Source organism: Prunus avium, chromosome 1, assembly GCF_965620075.1.
Source record: "Prunus avium chromosome 1, drPruAviu1.hap1.1, whole genome shotgun sequence".
Taxonomy (NCBI): domain Eukaryota; kingdom Viridiplantae; phylum Streptophyta; class Magnoliopsida; order Rosales; family Rosaceae; genus Prunus; species Prunus avium.
The window spans coordinates 50,990,341-51,008,126 of NC_142284.1; the positions used below are offsets into that span (position 1 = coordinate 50,990,341).

Here is a 17,786-nt window from a genome sequence, read left to right on the forward strand (position 1 = left end):
GTTCATATAAAATTATATACATCAAGGTTGCAGTAAAACTATGAGATTGATTCTTGCATTGTTTCCTTTTCCCTCAAATGGGAATGTCACCAACCTAATGAGTTCACAAGGCCTCATAATGAGAAAACTCGCACAATAGCTTGAATTGAAACTCTCAACAATTTAACATTATTATACCACATGATGGTCACTTACCTTTTTTTTTTTTAAAGGTTTTTTTTATAGAGAAACTTACTTTTTTTAGAGACATTTTTCCTTTTTTTTTTTTTTTTTGGAAGAAGAAGACGTGGTCACTTACCTTTTATTTTTGTAACAAAGATGAGTTTTATTAATTCAATAAAGAAAGTACGAAAAGCAGAAACAAGTGAAACAGTAAATTGAACATATACGAGATAGAAATGTAATTTGAGAAATGTACTTATAATTATAAAAATAAAAATAAAAAATAGTTGCCCGCGTAAAAATAAATACAGGTTTGTATTAATAATACCCATGATTTTTCGGGCTCGCGTTAATTTTACGCGGGAGCTGATTTCAAATCTCAGCCGTGGGATAAAATCAACGGTTGTGATCTAATATGTGACCAACACTTGAAGATAGACCGTGTCATGAAATTTCAGTAATCGTTGCCTTATTTAAGGCAGATTGTGGAAGATGAGGAGGAGCAGAGCACTGACTGAGGTTGATATACTTTTTCCACAAGACCCAAATCCGCCGATTCTCTATGAGTTTGATAAAGTTAAGGAGGTGGCCGATAAGCTGATAGAAAATGAGGAATTGTCTAAAGATCTAAAGGATGTCTTCATGGAGTTTGTGAGGCAGAAAGTGCGAGAAAAGAGGAGACATAACCGAGAGAGAAATGAAGCCCGGGAAGAATAATGGAAGAAATGAGCCAGCGAGAGATGAAGATATGAGGATTTACAACTTCTACCCCATACAAACACCACAAACCCCCCCCATAACTCTCTGGACTCGATACATTAACATATATTACAGAAGTGCTCATGAGGTTCTCTGATCTCAAGAAATGAAGATATGGAATCCCAAGCCTTGTTTGGCCATATTAAAATTCTTGTTTGTGTTCTGGTGCCTGTGCAAAATCTTCCATCGAGTTCGGTTTTGTCTGAGTACAAGTTATATATGTACATGTATGTGTTATATATCAATATCATCAATGTAGAACTCAGTTTTAGTTTCAGCATTAGCGGCCTCAGCCCTTGATGAGTTTAGAACCATTTCAGTTTTAAGGGTTTATTTCTTAGGGAATTACCATTGAAGATGATAGATGTTTGAAGTGTGCGTGAGTTATATATACAATTATGCATCAATCATGCAAGAAGCTCAAACCCAAATTCTTTCATTACAGCAAATGCGAATCACTTGTTTTACAAGAGGTCTGACTTCAACATTTCAAGCCTCGTACACAATATACAGAATCCTCTTATTCTCTCTCTCAATTTACCAGGCACCAACTATATAACCGTATTGCTCCAAAACCAACCCAGCAGCCCTTACAATGAGCAAAACTATATCACCCAATCAACTTTATCATACAATAAATAATTACCAATATCAACATGTACACTCAAGTAAACATATGTCAGATCGGATCCGGCATTTACCGTCACTCCCGGAGAGAAATCACCCTGTGAAAAATGAAGAGTTACGTTGACTTGTTTTGATGCGCCTTTCTTCTGGCCAAAAACATAAAAATCCGTGGGAAGAAGGACTTCTTTTTCTTCTTTACATGCTTTGCTTCTGGCGCATTAGTTTCAATGGGGCTTCCAAGTCCATACTTGGGGCTTGAAGATACAGCAGAAGGCGCCCGATCAAAGTTCTTTGATTCTTTCTTTCCCTCAAAACTAGCCCTTGGGCTTTTAGTGGGATTTACTGCTGCCTGGCCAGATTCACCAAGCTTTCTTTGTTGCTCATGGTCAGCCCTCCAACTTCTCAGCTCCTGTTCAACACCCAACTTCCCTTCCTTGGCCTTCTCAGCCTTCTCCATTGCGATCTTGAGTGCTTCTTTTCTCGCAGCCATTTCCCGATTCACTTCATCCAACTTTTCCAAGCTTCTCAGCTCAGACTCCTTGGCCACTTCGATTTGGGAATTTGCAGCTGCAACTCTTGTGTTTGCCTGTTCTTCTGCCTCATGGGCCCTTTTGCTGAGCTCATAATACTCCCCTATAGAAAGCGTTACCCCAATGGGTGAATCATTGCTGCTTCTAGCTTGTTCACTCTCTTGCAAAGCTTTAATTGCTGCTAACGCCAACTTTTCCGAAGCCCTTGCCGCCTCTATTTCCTTTTGTGCTGCGAGTAATCTACTTTCCATAGTACTCGCTCCAGCCTTTGCTTGCTCTGCTTCTTCCCTTGCCTTGCGAAGCTCTTCAAAAGCTGTTCCAGCAAGTACCTTTGCCTGGTCAGCCTCTTGTGCTGCTTGCTGTAATTCTTTGGGTAGCTCCACCATCTTCTCTCTGGCTTCTTTCTCCTTCATCTGAACAACAGCTATTTCAGACCTGGTCTTCTCCAGGTCAGCTTCAAGAGATGCAACAGCCACCGATGCCATTCCTTCTCTCTGCCCAATGGTGGCAAGAGCTGATTTCTCACTTTCAAGTTCCGATTTTAATGATGTGGCAGCCACCTTCAAGCAATTTACTTCAGCAACTGCTTTCTCTATGTTGAGCTTCACTTCCTCAAGCTCCTTCTTTGCAGAAGCAACTGCTGCTTGTATATCGGTATGAGTTTTCTTCCCTGGTTCCTGTAGCTCATCTTTCAAGTTTCCTCCATCACTTTCCACCTTCAATCTTGATTCCATATATGCAGCTAATTCAGATTTTAAATCAAGTAGCAAGGCTGAGGCTGTGTCTAGTTTTGACTTGAGATCCTTAGCTGACAGAATTTGGTGGTTAATTTTCTGAAGCTCCTCTTCTGCCTGCTTTAACTCCTTCTCCCAATGAAGAGAATCTTGTTCCTTGGCCATGACTGCTCCAATCCTTTGCTCCTCCGCTTCCAAATGGGCAGCATGCGCAGCCTCTAATGACTCCTTTGTGGCAATCAGCTCAATAGTCAGTTCTTCCACAGTTTTCTCGACTTCCTTGGATGCAGAAATGGCCTCTTCAGCTTTTTTAATAGCCATGTCCTTCTCAGTCACTAAAGAAGCATATTCCTTGTGCAGTGCTTCCAGCTCCTCTTTAACAGATTTCAGCTCTGTCACTGCAGCCGTATGCCTCGCCTTAGCAACCTCAAGCTGTGCCTTGGCTGCAACACTAGCTTCATCAGCAATACCTTGTTCCATCTCTTCCACCCTTAGTTTGGCAAGTTCTGAGTCTTGTTTTGCCTGTTGTTCTTCTGTTTGTGCTCTCTCCAGGTTGAGCTTCAATTCTTCCACGAATCTCTTAGTGCTGTCCAGCTCCTTCAATACTTGAACCTTTGCTTTTTCAGCAGCCTCTGATTGTTTCCTATACTCAGGAATCTCCTCCTGTGCTTTCTCAAGTTCTTGCTCCACAATCTTGCGTCTCTGCACAGCCAATGAAGAAACTAAGGTTTATTTTTTAAAACAAAGGCACGGTTTCTGATTTCAATTTGAAATTTAAAAGCGAATTTGGGAGAACATCAAATCACAGCTCCATTATGGATTCCCCCCAAACAAAAAAACAGGGGTCACTTTTAACACCAAGAAAAGGCAAAACAAAGGTAATAAACAAGAAAAGAAAAGAAAAGGAAACACGGTATAATGAAAACAAACCAAACATACCTCCACAGTTTGGATCCTATGGGCTTTCCAATCAACAATTCCTCCAAATTTGGAAACGGCTTCTTTAACGGATTCAAAAGGAGCAGTTGTATCAATAAGGCCTCTGTTCTTAGCACTCTTAGGAGAATCAATGGCTCCTGATCTTCTCGCAGAAAAGCTAGCGAACTTTACATTGGGTGATGACACTACATTGTTCACATAAGCCAGCTTAGCACTCTTAGGAGAATAACTGGCTTCAGATTTTGTAACAGTATTTCTGGCAACCTTTATATTGGGCAGAGAACGCCTAGTGGACGTCACAACATTGTCCCCTTTCTTAGGACCAGAATCTTCCACCACAGTATCCGGAGTATCTGTCTCTGTTTTATTGACTGTAGTTATTGAAGCTGATGATGAAGTATCTGTTGGAAGAAGATGATTTTGTTCTAGAGATGGGCTATTTGAACCATGGTCGACATTTTTGGGACCAGAATCTGTCACCTGAGTATCTTTCTCTGTTTTATTGACTGTAATCATTGAGGTTGAGGCCGGGGTATCTGTTGGAAGAAGTTGATTCTGTTCCAGAGAGGAGCCACTTGAAGCAGGTTCTGCAATTGGTAATTTACCATTTGCTATTGTTGATGAGCTAGAAGCTGGGTTATCAGCCGGAAGTAGTTGATTTTGTTCCACAGATGCGCTATCAGAAGAACTTTGTGCAGTTTCTAATTTAGAGTTGTCCGTCGTTAACAAATGACTCTCACTGTCATGTTTATCATGGTGGGAGGATGAAGAAGATTCTGGAGAAGCCATTACTTCCGCAGTTTTCACAACCTCCATTCCAAGAAAGAAAGTGGAAAGGACTGCCAGGTGCGAATCTATAATCCAAGTAAATAAAATAAAATGGATCAGCAAAACAGAGAGACTAACAATAGATGAAAAATCATATGAAAATCAATCAATCAATCATGAAATCTTCAGTTCCATTAATGCATAAAAGCTAAGAAAATCATAGTCTCTAACATAAAGGAGCTTATATATAATATATATTGCAATCTTGTAACATATTACAGTCACACACATAATCAATCTTTTTTGTAAAATATTCTAATGGTCAATATCATGTTCTTTGAAACTAGGAGGGATGCAAATTTAATCAAATAGTATTGATAATAATAAATACAATTTCAATCCAGAACCAACCAATTTGAATCTGCCTACGCATAGCGTATTTGTGCTAAGAAATTACTATTCAGAATTTCCTGGTGTTGTTTTGACTTTCAATTATCAAATTCTTAGGAAAGAAATTAAATTTGAAAAAATAAATTCTACCAGTTGCCAGGCATATAAGGAACATAAACAATTGAAATGCAAGCTGAAATCTTCATATAGAAATAACAACAAAGAACATCACATACTCACTTAAATCATCTATTTGAACATAAATTCAAATTCTAATCCAAAACCCAGCTGAGAATTCAAACATAAGTGTAACCAGAGCTGTTTGCACATAATAAAGCTTCAAGCTTGAAGAAAAAAAATTAATTAAAACAAGAAAAATATATGAAAAAATAAAGAAACTCAGAGCCAAAAAGGTAAAAAGGAGCAGAGGAACGTACCGGAATGACCAGAAGCGATGGGAGGAAAGTGGGATTGGAGAGACGATATTAAAGATTGCTGGAAATAGCCAAAAAAATACAGAAACGATTAAAATTAGCAAAATTGTGTGTAGAAGCAGCGAAGAAATCGCAGCTAAAAATAGTGAAGAGAAAAATAGTAGCGGGGAGAGCAGAGATGAGTGGAGCCTACCTCGTCACACGGACTAGATCCATCTGTACGCTCTGTCTTCCAATCTCAGATTTTTCGAATTTAATTTTTTTAATTTTAGGAATTTAATTTCTGTATTTTCGTGGCGAGCTCAGGCTGTGGTTTCCATGAACTTCATAATTAATCTCTTCTTTTTTTCTCGGGTTTTGACCGAAATCGGAAAGCCAGGGAGGCTTTGAACTTTCATTGGATGGTTCGGCTCAGCTCAGCTCAGCTCAGCTTATCTGCCCCTTCCCTTTGTATCCAGCTCACCACCCCTCAAATAAAAAGAAAAAGGTAAAAAGGTATATTTTCTACTATTTATAGTATTAAATTATTAATATATGAGACCACTTTTTTTTTTTTTTGGGTGGTGTTTTGTTACTGAAATTTATTAGCTAATTTCCTCAAAAACAAAATTAAGACAAGTTTATTCTAATATTTCTTTGAGAAAAGCATATGTTAGTTAAGCCAGTTAGCTAAAGTAATGTGTTCGTCTCTTTACATTCGAATTTGATCCCCTTCTATTATAAATTTATATTACGGTAGTTTAGAATATTACCCTTATCAAAAGATTTTAATATATATATATATATAAAAGTATTTATAATTGTGTTTGCTTTGTCTAGTGGGTCGCTACTAAGAGACATGTATTAGTTAGAGAAATTATTCATATGATTACGTTGAAATTTTGATTTCATTGACGCAAAAGAAAATTAAAGTCAATGCAAGAAAATTGCATATTATCTAAAATTTTGAATTTCCTGACATTGCATTGGATTGGAAAACACACACACACACACTGTTTGCAGCAATTTAAAGATAAGATATAAAAATAAATAACGACACCGCCCACCGTGGATTATGTCTTTACCTGCCTGGTAGAATGTGGAGATACTCTTTTTCAAAATGACTATTTAGCCCATGCAACGTTTTCTTTCGGAGGTCAAATAGTGAAACTAGTAGTTTTATCTATTTTTAATTGCTTTTTATAATTCAACAAATATCAAGGAAAATAATTTCAAATATCATATTAATTTTAGCAAAGTTCTCAAATATAATTATTATTGATACTGTTGATATTGTCTCCTTATTTTGATAATAAATAGTCTTTATATTACATAAATAAAATATCAATTTTGGGTCAAAATTGTCGACTTTCTCTGTGAATGATGAATGACGTGAGTGTTGTGTTAACTTTATTTTAGTAGAAATAATTTTGAAAAATAAAAGGAAGGTTTTGTGAAGATGGGCAAATAGGTAAATAGGCCTGGACGTGTTGTGTTAACTAGGCGGTTGCATTGCATGTGTGTAGCATGCGAAATAAATGTGGACGCGGCCCAACGGTCCGAAATCCAAAACCCTCGTTTCGTTTCGGCAAAAAAACTTCGGCTTCCAGAAATTGAATCTCGCAAGTTTGGTGTCGTGTTGGTAGGAATGACATTCCCAGAGTCCAACAAAAAGAAGGAAAGAGAATCTTCCATTTCTATGCACACACAGCCCAAATGCATGTGGTTGTCCATGGAGTTTCTTCTACATTTGTTTCAGCCCATTAACTTGTGTGGTAACTCTTTTCACACCCAAAATATCATTCATTACACCAATTTAAATTCATAATACCATTTTTATACTCATTTGTCCAATTTCTTTCCTCTTCCTTCCCCTGAATGTTTCATGATTATGTTGAGCTGGTTTTAGCAAGAGTTCTTTACACTAACACCTCTTATGATTTTTGGTATTTTTCAAAAAAATTCCTGAAGTTTTACAAATTATACAAACATTCCTTTAGGTCTTAAATTGTTTTCACAAAACCCCTTTTCATTGATTTTTTTTGTCTAAAAAGTAATAATTTTATATACAAAATTTCTTCAAATGACAAAGTTGGCCTTTAAGATTAGATTGCACATACATTCGTTGAGATTAATTTTGTTATTTGCAAAAGTTTTTATGTATGAAATCATCAAATTTTTGGATGTAGAATAAATGAAAATGGGTTTTGTGAAAACAAATTGAAATCTTAGGGTGTGTTCATGTAAGTTTTAAAATCTTAAAGAGTTTTGTGGAAACACCGAAAACCACAAGAGTGTTTGTATAAATAACTCTTTTAGTAATAGCAACCCATAATTTCCCAAATGGAAGCAAAAAAAGGTTAAAAAAAGTAGATGGCCGCTCAACTGATTCTATCTATTATATTTGTAATGGGGTGTATATTATATTATAATAACATTTCTACCTACTCCCAAAGATTCTTTTTCTTTGCTGATCATATCAGATTCATATGGATTTTTAATTAAGACTTAAGTCACTTAATGCTATTTAATTAAACTAATAAACCACAATTTGGCTTTCCTAGTTGGGGGTTGTTTTTTTCTTCGGACATTATGCGTGTGTTTTCTAAGCATACATATACCATATATGATACTTTAGTTGGTGCACCTAAACAGTTTTGTTCAACCAAATCTTTCACCATCCGATCCTTGCCTTCCATTACACCCAATCAAATTATTAAGTTGCTCCTCTTAATCTTAATGATGTTTAGTGGCCAACTAACAAACTATTTAATTGTGCGGCAGAGTTCGTTAGCACAGTAACAAAAGTCAATCGGCATTTTTAAAAAAAAAAATTTAGATAAAAATTTGCACAAAATAACTCTTAATAGCTTTCTTCCATAGTATGATATAACCACCACGGGCGGAGCCAATTAAGGCCTACAAGGGTCACTTGACCCTTCTCACTCTTTGATAATTTGTTTTTGTATGTGTTGCATTTGACTGAATTACTTTCTATATTACATGGCTGACATTTCTCATCTTTTGAGTTTACTAACCTTTTCATTTTCTCCTTTCTTTGTTTACTATTTAAATCCTATAACAATTAAAGTACACTACAAAATCCCTCTTGGCTCTAGTAATATCTTTTTTCTAACACATAAAAACACCTCATAATTCCTAAGATTTCTCGTGATTTCTTTAATCGAATGAGCCAATTAATTACGCAAAATTCTCACTCTCGCTATTTAAGATTGACCCTCCTTGATAAAATTTCTAGCTCCGCCAATCAACATGTTTGTTCAAGTACCATAACCCAACTTTGACTCTACAAGTATGTCTAATCAAGTAATTATAATGTGATACTGGAGTACGTTCATATTTTATGTGAAAAATATGCGCTTTTTTTTTTATGAACAAATATGCGCTGTTTCGATCGTGTACATGTATTATTAACACATAAGTTACAAGTTAAAAACAAAGACGTTATCTCAAATACATATGAGAATGTGCATATACATGACATGTATTTCTACAAAAACAAAAACAAAAAGGGACAAAAAAAAAAATTAATATGGGCAAAGAAAAAAAAAACAAATTCTTCTATGCCACCAAATGCTTCCGTCTAGGATCAGTGACATTGATCTTCCAGTGCTCATCAGGAAACCCAAATTTCCTCGCCTTTCTCCGTTCCCAGTCCAAATAAGTCCTCCTCACCTTGGTCAGCCCACAAAACCTCTGCAACCTCCCGTCCATGGCGTCGTGCACCCTCCACCACCGCTCGTGCGCAACGTCACTGGCGTAGACGCGCTGGTCCGCCACGTCCCAGTTACAGTCGTAATCCCTGTAACAGAGCCACGGCTTCCACCCCAAGTAATGTATGGCGTAGAGCTTTGGTGGGTCCGCCCCGAACAGCTCGTTCTTCACGCTGGCCTCGTTTGTCGTATTCGCCCAGAAATTCTTCAGGAAATTGACCCTCCGCGGCAGCCGGTGCCACCACACAAAGACCTCGTTGAGGTAGCCCTGGTCGCCGCCGTTGTACGAAACGATGTCTTCGCGGTGGTCCATGAGGAAATTGAACGTGCAGTTGGATGGCTCGATGACCATGATGCCGGAGTTGAAGAGGTACACGTCGTTGCCGGTGGCCGACATTTGGGGGAAGTGGAAGAGGAGGTCGAGGTTGCGGAGGACGATGATGTCGGCGTCGATGAAGATGACTTTGTTGTATTCAGTGAGCTGCCAGAGGCGGAACTTGCTGTAGTTGTATTCGTTGTAGGTGCCGTTTTCGGCTCTCGGGTTTCGGATCCTTTGGATGAACCGGAGCTTCCAGCCAGCAGCGGAGAGAGCGGCGCGTTTGGAAACGGGGATAGAGTCGTCTAGGAGGAGAATAAGGTCGCGTTTGGTTCCGGTTTGGAGGAGGCTCCTTGCCAGGGTTATGGCGCCGCAAACGTAGGAAGCGGAGGAGTGGAGAACTGTGACGTAGGCTTCTCGTTTGGGTTTGTTTGTTGTGCTTTGGATTTTAGTCAGATCATAAACTTGATCAATTCCTATAACAAATTAAGCATTCCTCATCAATTCTGAGTTTTTTCCTATCACATTATTTGATCTAAATTCATATTTGTTTATGTCTCCTCCGTAACTTAATAGGTGAGGAGAAAGATAAACACATTTACACAAACAATAAAAGACTAAAGAATGAGAGCATACCTTGTTGTCCCCATATAGGCAAAGCCAAATTGCAAGAGCCAATAGGCAATGACATCTTTTGCTGCAACCTAGCCATATCTGGCTCAAACAACCACCAATTCCCTTCCTGTCTCACCAAGTCATTGCACCTAAATATTTCCAACATTGGTCTACACTTGCTCCATAGCACCACTTTAGTTGTCTTCCTATTCCAATCCCTCTTTCCTTTCTTCACAGCCAGATTTGCCGATATGAGATGAACTTGGAGCCTAAACACCTCCCTCCTCCACCCTTCCTCCGGATACTTGCATGGCAATTTTGCCACCACCATGTCCATCTTTTCGTAGATTCGAAAATCGGGCATTGGTATCTCCGGACAAGTTGGGACATCACTCTCTTCCTCTTCGTCGATCCACTCGGGAAATAAATCATCCCATTTGAATAACTCCGAGACCTGGTCGAAAAGGATGGGTACGGTCTGCCCTAGCCTATTCCACTGACTCACATCATCTTCTTCCATATTAACCATACCAATTTTCATCATCCCCTTCCCCATAACCCCATTCAAAAAGCTTGGCACCTCTATCTTGCTCATATTTCCCTTAGGCCTTGGTATGTTGACTTTGGTCTCCTCCAATACCTGCTTCATGATCTTAACTCCATTATCCATCTATATACATACACAATCACAACGAAAACCAATTAAGGAACATTGTTAATTAAACACTTATCAAAATGATTAATGATTAATGATCAAATTAACAAAAGCCCAGCCTCACCTTACCTTGTGATGGCACTCTCGCAACGAGCACCTAATGAGAGAAGCTGCGTTCTCATAATAGATGGAGGAAGACGGCTGGAGAAGAATGGCAGCATAGACAACAAAAAAGAAAGCAAGGAAAACCAAGTTGATTCGGATGACCAAAGCAGCTTTAGAAGGAGTGGCCTTCGTAATCTTTTGAAGGCCAACATGTCCTTCAATCATCTTCACCAAAAGCTATCTGGCCAGGTGGGTTGCCTCAATAGGGGATCCTATATATATATATATATATCTAACTATGCTCTCTGTGATTAGGTTTAATTAACACAAGTTAATCATGAGGATTAGAATATATAATATGTTTGTGAAAGGAATTAGCTGCAGTGGTTAGAGAACTCAGACAACGAAATTAGAGTAAATCTCAAAGAAAGCAAAACCATTTAATACGCTCCAAGTGTCGTTTCCTTTCTTTTGGACTTCCTTCCTCTAGCAGACAACAACAAACAAGGTCGGAGAATAGAAAGCTTTACTTATTCCGCGTAATTATTCACCTGACAGTAATACTATTATGTCCTTTAAATATGTGGACAATTTCTTTCTTTGTTTTTTTAATTCCTTACCTTAGTTTGTCTCCACTCTCCACTCTTGTCCATTTACAACTTATCTTTACATTTTATAACTTCATCAACATGTTTGAATTTTCGATGATAGTTCAAATTCTGACAACATAACATAACAGATATCTGAGAAGAGACTATGTTTATCATTTCACTATATCAAGAAGTATTTTCTAGCGCATAACAAATCCCAACAAATGAAAATGAAAAACACGGTCTCTTCTCATGCGTTAAATATCTAAGAAGAGACTGTGTCTATTAACTTATGTAATATCCATTTTGTAATGAAATTTGTCTTGTCTTCCCGTTAAATAAAAGCAATGGGATATTAGTAAGGCAGAGTGAGAAATGGTAGTATGGGTACTTTAAAGTGAACATAAAGGTATCCCAAGCTAGAAATCTTCAAAGAGGGACAGCCGGCCTTCCAACTCCAACAACTAATGGTTGGCCGGTCAACTTCCTGCATGTAATGCAATGTCGCTTTTACCCCTAACGAAATAGTGAGGCCTCACCAATATTCCATTTTCTCTAATAATTTTCTCCCCCCTTATAATTGTTATTCATATTATATGCTTGTTTTAGGTTAGACATCATCACATCAGAACATCACGGATCATAAAATGATTACAGGACATGTTTTGCACGATCTATCTATCGTGTGGTAAACAATCACCATTTTTATTTAATGTTGACATACTTGATTTAGGACCAACTGATGATGGGGGACCTCAAGTGTTGTTAGCCTATGAATTTTAATTAATGTAATACTTCTAACTCCTTTTAATTTCTTGTACTAAATTTTTTTTTTGGTACGTAAGAGGTTTGTAACAACATTTCTGTGTACACTTAGTATTGCTTGTATTAAAGAAAAAAAAAAAAAAAAGGCTAAATTGTAGCAATGGTTCCTGAACTAAGGCCAAACTTTACTTTTCGTCCCTCATATTGTTAAATTGTTACGGTGGTACTTTAATTATGCACCCACTTTTAGAAATCGTCATTTCAGTCAACTTTTCCATGAAAAATGATGACATGGCATGAACAATTCCTACTTGGCATGGGCAAAAATATCTTTTCAAATTAAAAAATAAATCTCCTCTACCCCCCAAATTTCTTATTTCCCCCCTACACCCAGATTTCTTCTCCCACCCAATAACCCACATCAGACCCCACCAATTTCTCCTTTAGATATGGAATATTGGCTCCAAGTCTTTCTCTCCCCCACACCCATCTATTTGATGAGATAACACACATCAGACCCAAATCCTCCAACAAAACCAAACAACAAAGGAAAGAAAATAAATAAATAAACAAGCCTCAGTGGACGATTTTTTTTTATCTTTCCTGTAGTTGTTGGGGTTCTAGGTTCATGGGGGCGGGTGGTGGTCACGGGGAATGGGGGGGGAAGAAGAAATCGGTGGGGAGAGAGAGGTTTTTTTTAATTTTAAAAAAACACTTTAATCAATTTAAAATTAATGAAAAGACAAATATACCCTCATTTTTAACGGAAAAGTTGACTAATATGACAAAAAGGACGATTTCTGAAAGTGGAGGCATAATTAAAGTACCACCGTAACAATTTAGCAATATAAGGGACAAAAAGTAAAGTTTGGTCTTAGTCCAGGGACCATTGCTACAATTTTGCAACAAAGAAAAAAACATAATTCATGGTTTGAAAACTTTATTAAAGACAATTTAATGCCAATAGGGTCTATTTCTATTCTAATAAAAAATGACATTAACTTGTAGACCTGTGATCTCATGTTCAAACCTCCATAGCACCTTGATTGTGTGTGTAAGAAATCCCTCCTCCCCTTGTGAGTTTGTATTCAAAAGGACAAATTAAACATTCATTTCCTTCCCAACCCTCTACTCTAGAAACTTCACCCAATTTCCACTCCCTTCATTTTCCCAGTACCTAAAATGACGAAAGCTGCAAAAATTCAACGCATCACCAAATACGTAGAATCATACAAAACCAAAACACCAAATTCTCATATAATATTACACCGGAAGCGAAATTTCCTTGTGGCAAACTATTTTCCCATAGCAGGTTAATCAAACTTTGCATAAGTTGGTTTGGGGGTTGGTGGTTGACATTTCTTTGCGGCAACCTTTTTTTCATGGATAATCAAGCTTAACATTATTACTTCTTAATAGAAAAAACAAAAACATGCATGGATAATTTGTTTGGACATTTGGTCATCAAGTTTGGGCCCATTTCCACAACAATCCTTAAAGTAGCACCCAAACACCGTCGTTTTACCAGACACTAAACTAGTTGAAGACTTTCAACATGGTGTTACACAGGGGTCGAAAAGCAACTTTAAGTAGTTGAAGACTCTAACCCCTCTATGAAATCAGAAACTTTAATACACTCCCTAGATAACAATGATATCAAATTTATAAAGCTGTACAAGTACAGTTTGGCAATTCACCAACCTCCACCTCCGTCCACTGTTGGCAATTCGCCCAACTCCAACGAAACATATTCAGGTTGTTCCATTTTTCTATTGTCTCTTCTAACCTCAGCTTCCCTTTGCATATCATTGACCAACTACAAGCCTCTAGCTCTGACCTGCTTTATTATGAACCTCTGGAGACATGCTATTGAGCTCACTGCCCAGCAAATCCTTGTATGGTTAGTTGAAGATGGACTTTGTAGGCTTCAGGCTTTAACCACATCCTGAATGTGTTGGGAGTAGCTTTTTCCAGGTGGAATGAAAATCAGATCTTCCCAGCCTGAATTCTTTTCACTTAACTGCATTCACATTAAAAAAAAATTCAGCAAAGATACTAGAAAGTAGGAACGTAAGAACATGTAATTCTTGCAGTAACGGGACTGTTTACCTCCATTTTTCTCAAAACATCTTCCAAACTACCAACCTGTTGACACATTTTAATGAGATGATGAGAACGCAATAATGTAATGAGAAGACTTATCAAATATCTAAAGAAGTTTCTTTATTTTATATAATACCATAATATGTTCAGAAACTGGTCCTCTGGACGCTCTAGAGACCTTTGACAATTCTCTTTCAATATCTTCCTGCGTAGTGGAAACAAAATTTAGCTTTGGCTAAATCAATCTCCTAAATGCTAGTTACAAAACAAAGTAACACATCAACAAGAGCTCAAGGCCTGAAATTCAAACCCACCTTGGTGAAATATATTGGGCAGTAACGCTTGTTTCTCTTCTTCATAACCAGAAGGTCCGACTGTAAACACAAATTACTCATAAGATGCATTGCCATATTCACTCATGAGCAAGCACCATGACAATCAAATCTACTGCATGAGGATCACCCAAATAATGCCCAAAAATTGCACTAGATTTGAGGACACTACTGCCTGGGCACTTACATTAAACTTATATTTTTTCAACATACAATGCAAATGCACTACTCCTATGTGAACTGCAGTCATCCATATTACGTGTTACAAAGTTGGAGGTGTTCATTTCCTGGATCATCCAACCCAATAGTTGCATGTTTTGAAGTACTCCTGCAATCAAATAAGGCCATTGTAATAAACAAGTAGACTAGACTAGCCTACCTGAAAAACAGGAACTCCATCAAACGCACTCTTGTCAGCGGATTTGAGCTACAAAACAGAAAATAGCTTGTTTCAGAAATGAAATAATTAAGTCAGGAAATAAATATCCAGTTTGAATTGTTGTCAATTTTTACAGGACAAGCAGTTGATTTTCTGTCACAACACAGTTTAACATGTTGCATCTGACATATCCATTTCATCAAAGCTCCTCATTCCCACTATGCACTCGAACATCAACACTAAAAAGTGTTTATATGCGGGCCTCTATGACATCAATTCCTAAATTTTCTTCTAAATACTATTTCTAACACAAAAGGATTTCCTGTATAGTGTATAGCACACACGGCTATTTGGGATGATAAGACCACAAGAATTAAATAAAAAGGTCAATAGTTTCACATAAGAAGCAAATACAAAATGAAAAAGATGCCGACAGACAGTCACCAAAATATTGTAAAAGCTATACTAAGTGAACAGATGGGGCACTGACATGGCTTAGCATGAGACACGGCCAAAGGACATTCTTGAAGTAGAAACATTACAGAAACAAACCTCGAGTGCATTCCTTATTTGAACTGGATCAGGCAAAAACCGGAACGCAATTCCTTCAACCTTCAGCATGTATACCTACAAGATGAAGAGTGAGCAAGTTCACAGGAAAAGTCATAATATGAAAACTAAGTTCCCATCTGATACTAGTTCCAATATCAACTCAGTACCCAATTAACCAGCATTATCAATTTAGAACTACCACTACAAAGATTTCAGACAGCTGAGCTCCGAAAAGTCACCTGGTCGAGAGTAATCGGGACAACCTTAGCCGCACTTCGTAACTCTCTCCTCGAACGAACCTGAAAATCCAAACCACAAAATAACACACGCATACTTCGAATCAATAACTTCTCAACAGTCCCAATTTACTCAACACTTTTTTTTTTCTTTGGTTGAAAAACTAAAAAAGCATCTCAATTACACTCAAATTAGCCTAAATGCAACTAATTGCTCCATCTTATTAAGCTCTAAAAGCAACTAATTGTTCCACATTAATAAGCTCTCCCTCCAAAAAAAAAAAAGAGAAAAAAACTAACTTGAGCTAGGAAGGCTTCGGCATCTTCGTGGCGAAAGCAGAGGAGGCCAATGGACTTGGCTTCATTGGGATCAGAGATAAGCACAAACTCATTGTTCGAATTGCTAACCGTATACACCGCCGTGCCGGCTAGGCTCTTCGCCACGTGGTCCGAGCTGATGGTCGCGGCCAAGGCGTGATTGCTCTGAGACAGCCACGCGAAGGGCGGAGCAACCGGAGCCGAGCGCATACGCCTGCTCGCCGCCGGCGCCAAGCTTCCGGCGAGGGTTCCGGCGAGCCGCTTGGTGTCTTCGAGACGGCTGGAGAGCTCGGCGCCGAGGCGGAGGCAGTTCTGGTGTATGAAAGTGGAGAGCGAGAGCAGAGGGTTTGAGCGCCCGTAGGGCTTTGGGGACTCCATTGTCTTGTCTCAGTATACTATGTGAGAGAGAAGCAGAGCAAAATGGCGTTTTGATAAGGTTGATTTTGACGAAACACGTTTATAGAAGTAGCGGTTTCAGGAGAGGGTTTCCTTGGTTGCGCTGCGCTGCGTCTTTTGAGAACCGCTATCAAGCCAAACGAGTTTGTAGTTTTGTTTTTTTTACCAATCCAAAAAAAATAATATTTTCTTGGGCTAAATATTCCAACCCATGGCCCAATCTACCATCAACCCATACAGTTCAAAAGCTCAGTTAATCCAACCTCTGCAGCCCAACAGCCACAATTCTGGCTCCATATATTTTGGAATTCAAGTAGAAAGATTAATTTCTGATTATAACAAATATAACATGTTACTAGCACTTAATTATACTGATTACACTATAGTACCAATAATGTCCCTTTTAACCCTTTCAAGAGGCTTCACAAACCCAAAAGTTGAATTCTTCCCTTCAATCACTGCCACTATTGGCAGATGAAGCATTTTACTGTTATAAACTTTTGGTATTTGGAGCAATAAATATGCATAAACCTTTTGACCATTTTCAAACAAGCATCTCCAAGGAAAGGAAAGCATGTATTATTTAGCATTTCTTTCTTGAGAAAGCATCTATAAGAGGTTTTGTAGTTAAAGTGCTTAAGAGAGTTGTTTGTACCATATCTGACCCTCCACTCGTACAACGACACGTGGATCTCATAAACTCGCCCAAGCACCCAAGGCCTCGGACAATCGGCATAGGCTACTGATGATATTGTCTCAAAGCAGCAAAAGATCATTACAGGGCCCAACACAGCCTACAATCGGTATCCCCTACCGATTCTGCAGAATCAACCTCGAAGCACCCGCCTGAAATATCTAAGGACTCGTGTCAACCTCATAGGGCCCTCCCACGAGTCCCACATCGAAAATGAGCGCTAAGAGCATACTAAATGCCCTCTATAAGTATGCCCCTCCCACTACAATACAGGGGTAAGACTTTTCAGCTTGACTTTTATACTTCTATATGGTCAACAGCAAGAGCTCTTAAAAACAATCTTACTTGAGCATCGGAGGGTCTTAGGCTGGTTCCACACCGGTTCCATAGACCTCACGAGCTTCGCTTATCTTCTATTCAGGATCAGCATCCAAGGACAGGAAGAATCGGCATCCAACACCCAATCGATCTCTTGATCGTCCATCCCACTTGTAAGTTGCACTCATCTCTATCTATTCAAGATTTAGTGCCAACAGATTGGCGCCGTCTGTGGGAATCGCTTATCGATCAACCCATATCTCAAAACAAAGAACTCTGAGACCAAAAAATGAATCCATCTTCGGCCCTCCCTACCGATGGCCCCATCCTCGGCCTCGTTGGCGAGCCGAATCCAA

General features: G+C 38.5%; 3 protein-coding genes across 6 annotated transcripts; all 3 read right to left on the reverse strand.

Moving 5' to 3' along the window:
• Nucleotides 1-1,331: 1,331 nt before the first annotated feature.
• LOC110761941 (protein WEAK CHLOROPLAST MOVEMENT UNDER BLUE LIGHT 1) lies at nt 1,332-5,718 on the reverse strand. Its single transcript, XM_021964523.2, has 4 exons — nt 5,537-5,718; nt 5,347-5,404; nt 3,752-4,605; nt 1,332-3,514 (listed from the first exon to the last, which is right to left on the reverse strand). The coding sequence occupies exons 3-4, from the start codon at nt 4,565-4,567 to the stop codon at nt 1,664-1,666; spliced, it is 2,667 nt and encodes an 888-aa protein (XP_021820215.2). The 5' UTR covers nt 4,568-4,605; nt 5,347-5,404; nt 5,537-5,718; the 3' UTR covers nt 1,332-1,663.
• Nucleotides 5,719-8,750: 3,032 nt separating this feature from the next.
• Nucleotides 8,751-11,066, reverse strand: PGSIP3 (plant glycogenin-like starch initiation protein 3). 4 transcript variants are annotated; one of them, XM_021964578.2, is made up of 3 exons: nt 10,772-11,066; nt 10,009-10,627; nt 8,751-9,848 (listed from the first exon to the last, which is right to left on the reverse strand). In XM_021964578.2, exons 1-3 carry the CDS (start codon nt 10,970-10,972, stop codon nt 8,905-8,907), a joined length of 1,764 nt encoding a protein of 587 aa, XP_021820270.2. In that variant the 5' UTR covers nt 10,973-11,066; the 3' UTR covers nt 8,751-8,904. The 4 variants fall into 4 exon arrangements, with proteins under 4 accessions (XP_021820270.2, XP_021820269.2, XP_088103809.1 ...); XM_021964577.2 differs by having other exon boundaries at nt 10,009-10,657; nt 10,772-11,065; XM_088247683.1 differs by having other exon boundaries at nt 10,767-10,906.
• Nucleotides 11,067-13,747: 2,681 nt separating this feature from the next.
• TIC22-IV (Tic22-like family protein) lies at nt 13,748-16,553 on the reverse strand. Its single transcript, XM_021964580.2, has 8 exons — nt 16,005-16,553; nt 15,708-15,767; nt 15,469-15,543; nt 14,917-14,964; nt 14,520-14,579; nt 14,342-14,410; nt 14,212-14,247; nt 13,748-14,122 (listed from the first exon to the last, which is right to left on the reverse strand). Exons 1-8 carry the CDS (start codon nt 16,398-16,400, stop codon nt 14,030-14,032), a joined length of 837 nt encoding a protein of 278 aa, XP_021820272.1. The 5' UTR covers nt 16,401-16,553; the 3' UTR covers nt 13,748-14,029.
• Nucleotides 16,554-17,786: the final 1,233 nt, after the last annotated feature.

What these genes read in the sequence shown, in the direction of transcription:
- TIC22-IV (XM_021964580.2), bottom strand. Translation starts at nt 16,400, where the DNA reads ATGGAGTCCCCAAAGCCCTACGGGCGCTCAAACCCTCTGCTCTCGCTC. An exon ending in CCGAAGCCTTCCTAGCTCAA is followed by an intron (nt 15,768 to 16,004) that starts GTTAGTTTTTTT and finishes TTGGATTTTCAG; the next exon opens with GTTCGTTCGAGGAGAGAGTT. An exon ending in TCCCGATTACTCTCGACCAG is followed by an intron (nt 15,544 to 15,707) that starts GTGACTTTTCGG and finishes TTCATCTTGTAG; the next exon opens with GTATACATGCTGAAGGTTGA.
- LOC110761941 (XM_021964523.2), bottom strand. Translation starts at nt 4,567, where the DNA reads ATGGAGGTTGTGAAAACTGCGGAAGTAATGGCTTCTCCAGAATCTTCT. An exon ending in ATAGGATCCAAACTGTGGAG is followed by an intron (nt 3,515 to 3,751) that starts GTATGTTTGGTT and finishes TTGGCTGTGCAG; the next exon opens with AGACGCAAGATTGTGGAGCA.
- PGSIP3 (XM_021964577.2), bottom strand. Translation starts at nt 10,972, where the DNA reads ATGATTGAAGGACATGTTGGCCTTCAAAAGATTACGAAGGCCACTCCT. An exon ending in TGCGAGAGTGCCATCACAAG is followed by an intron (nt 10,658 to 10,771) that starts GTAAGGTGAGGC and finishes GTATGTATATAG; the next exon opens with ATGGATAATGGAGTTAAGAT. An exon ending in GCCTATATGGGGACAACAAG is followed by an intron (nt 9,849 to 10,008) that starts GTATGCTCTCAT and finishes AATTTGTTATAG; the next exon opens with GAATTGATCAAGTTTATGAT.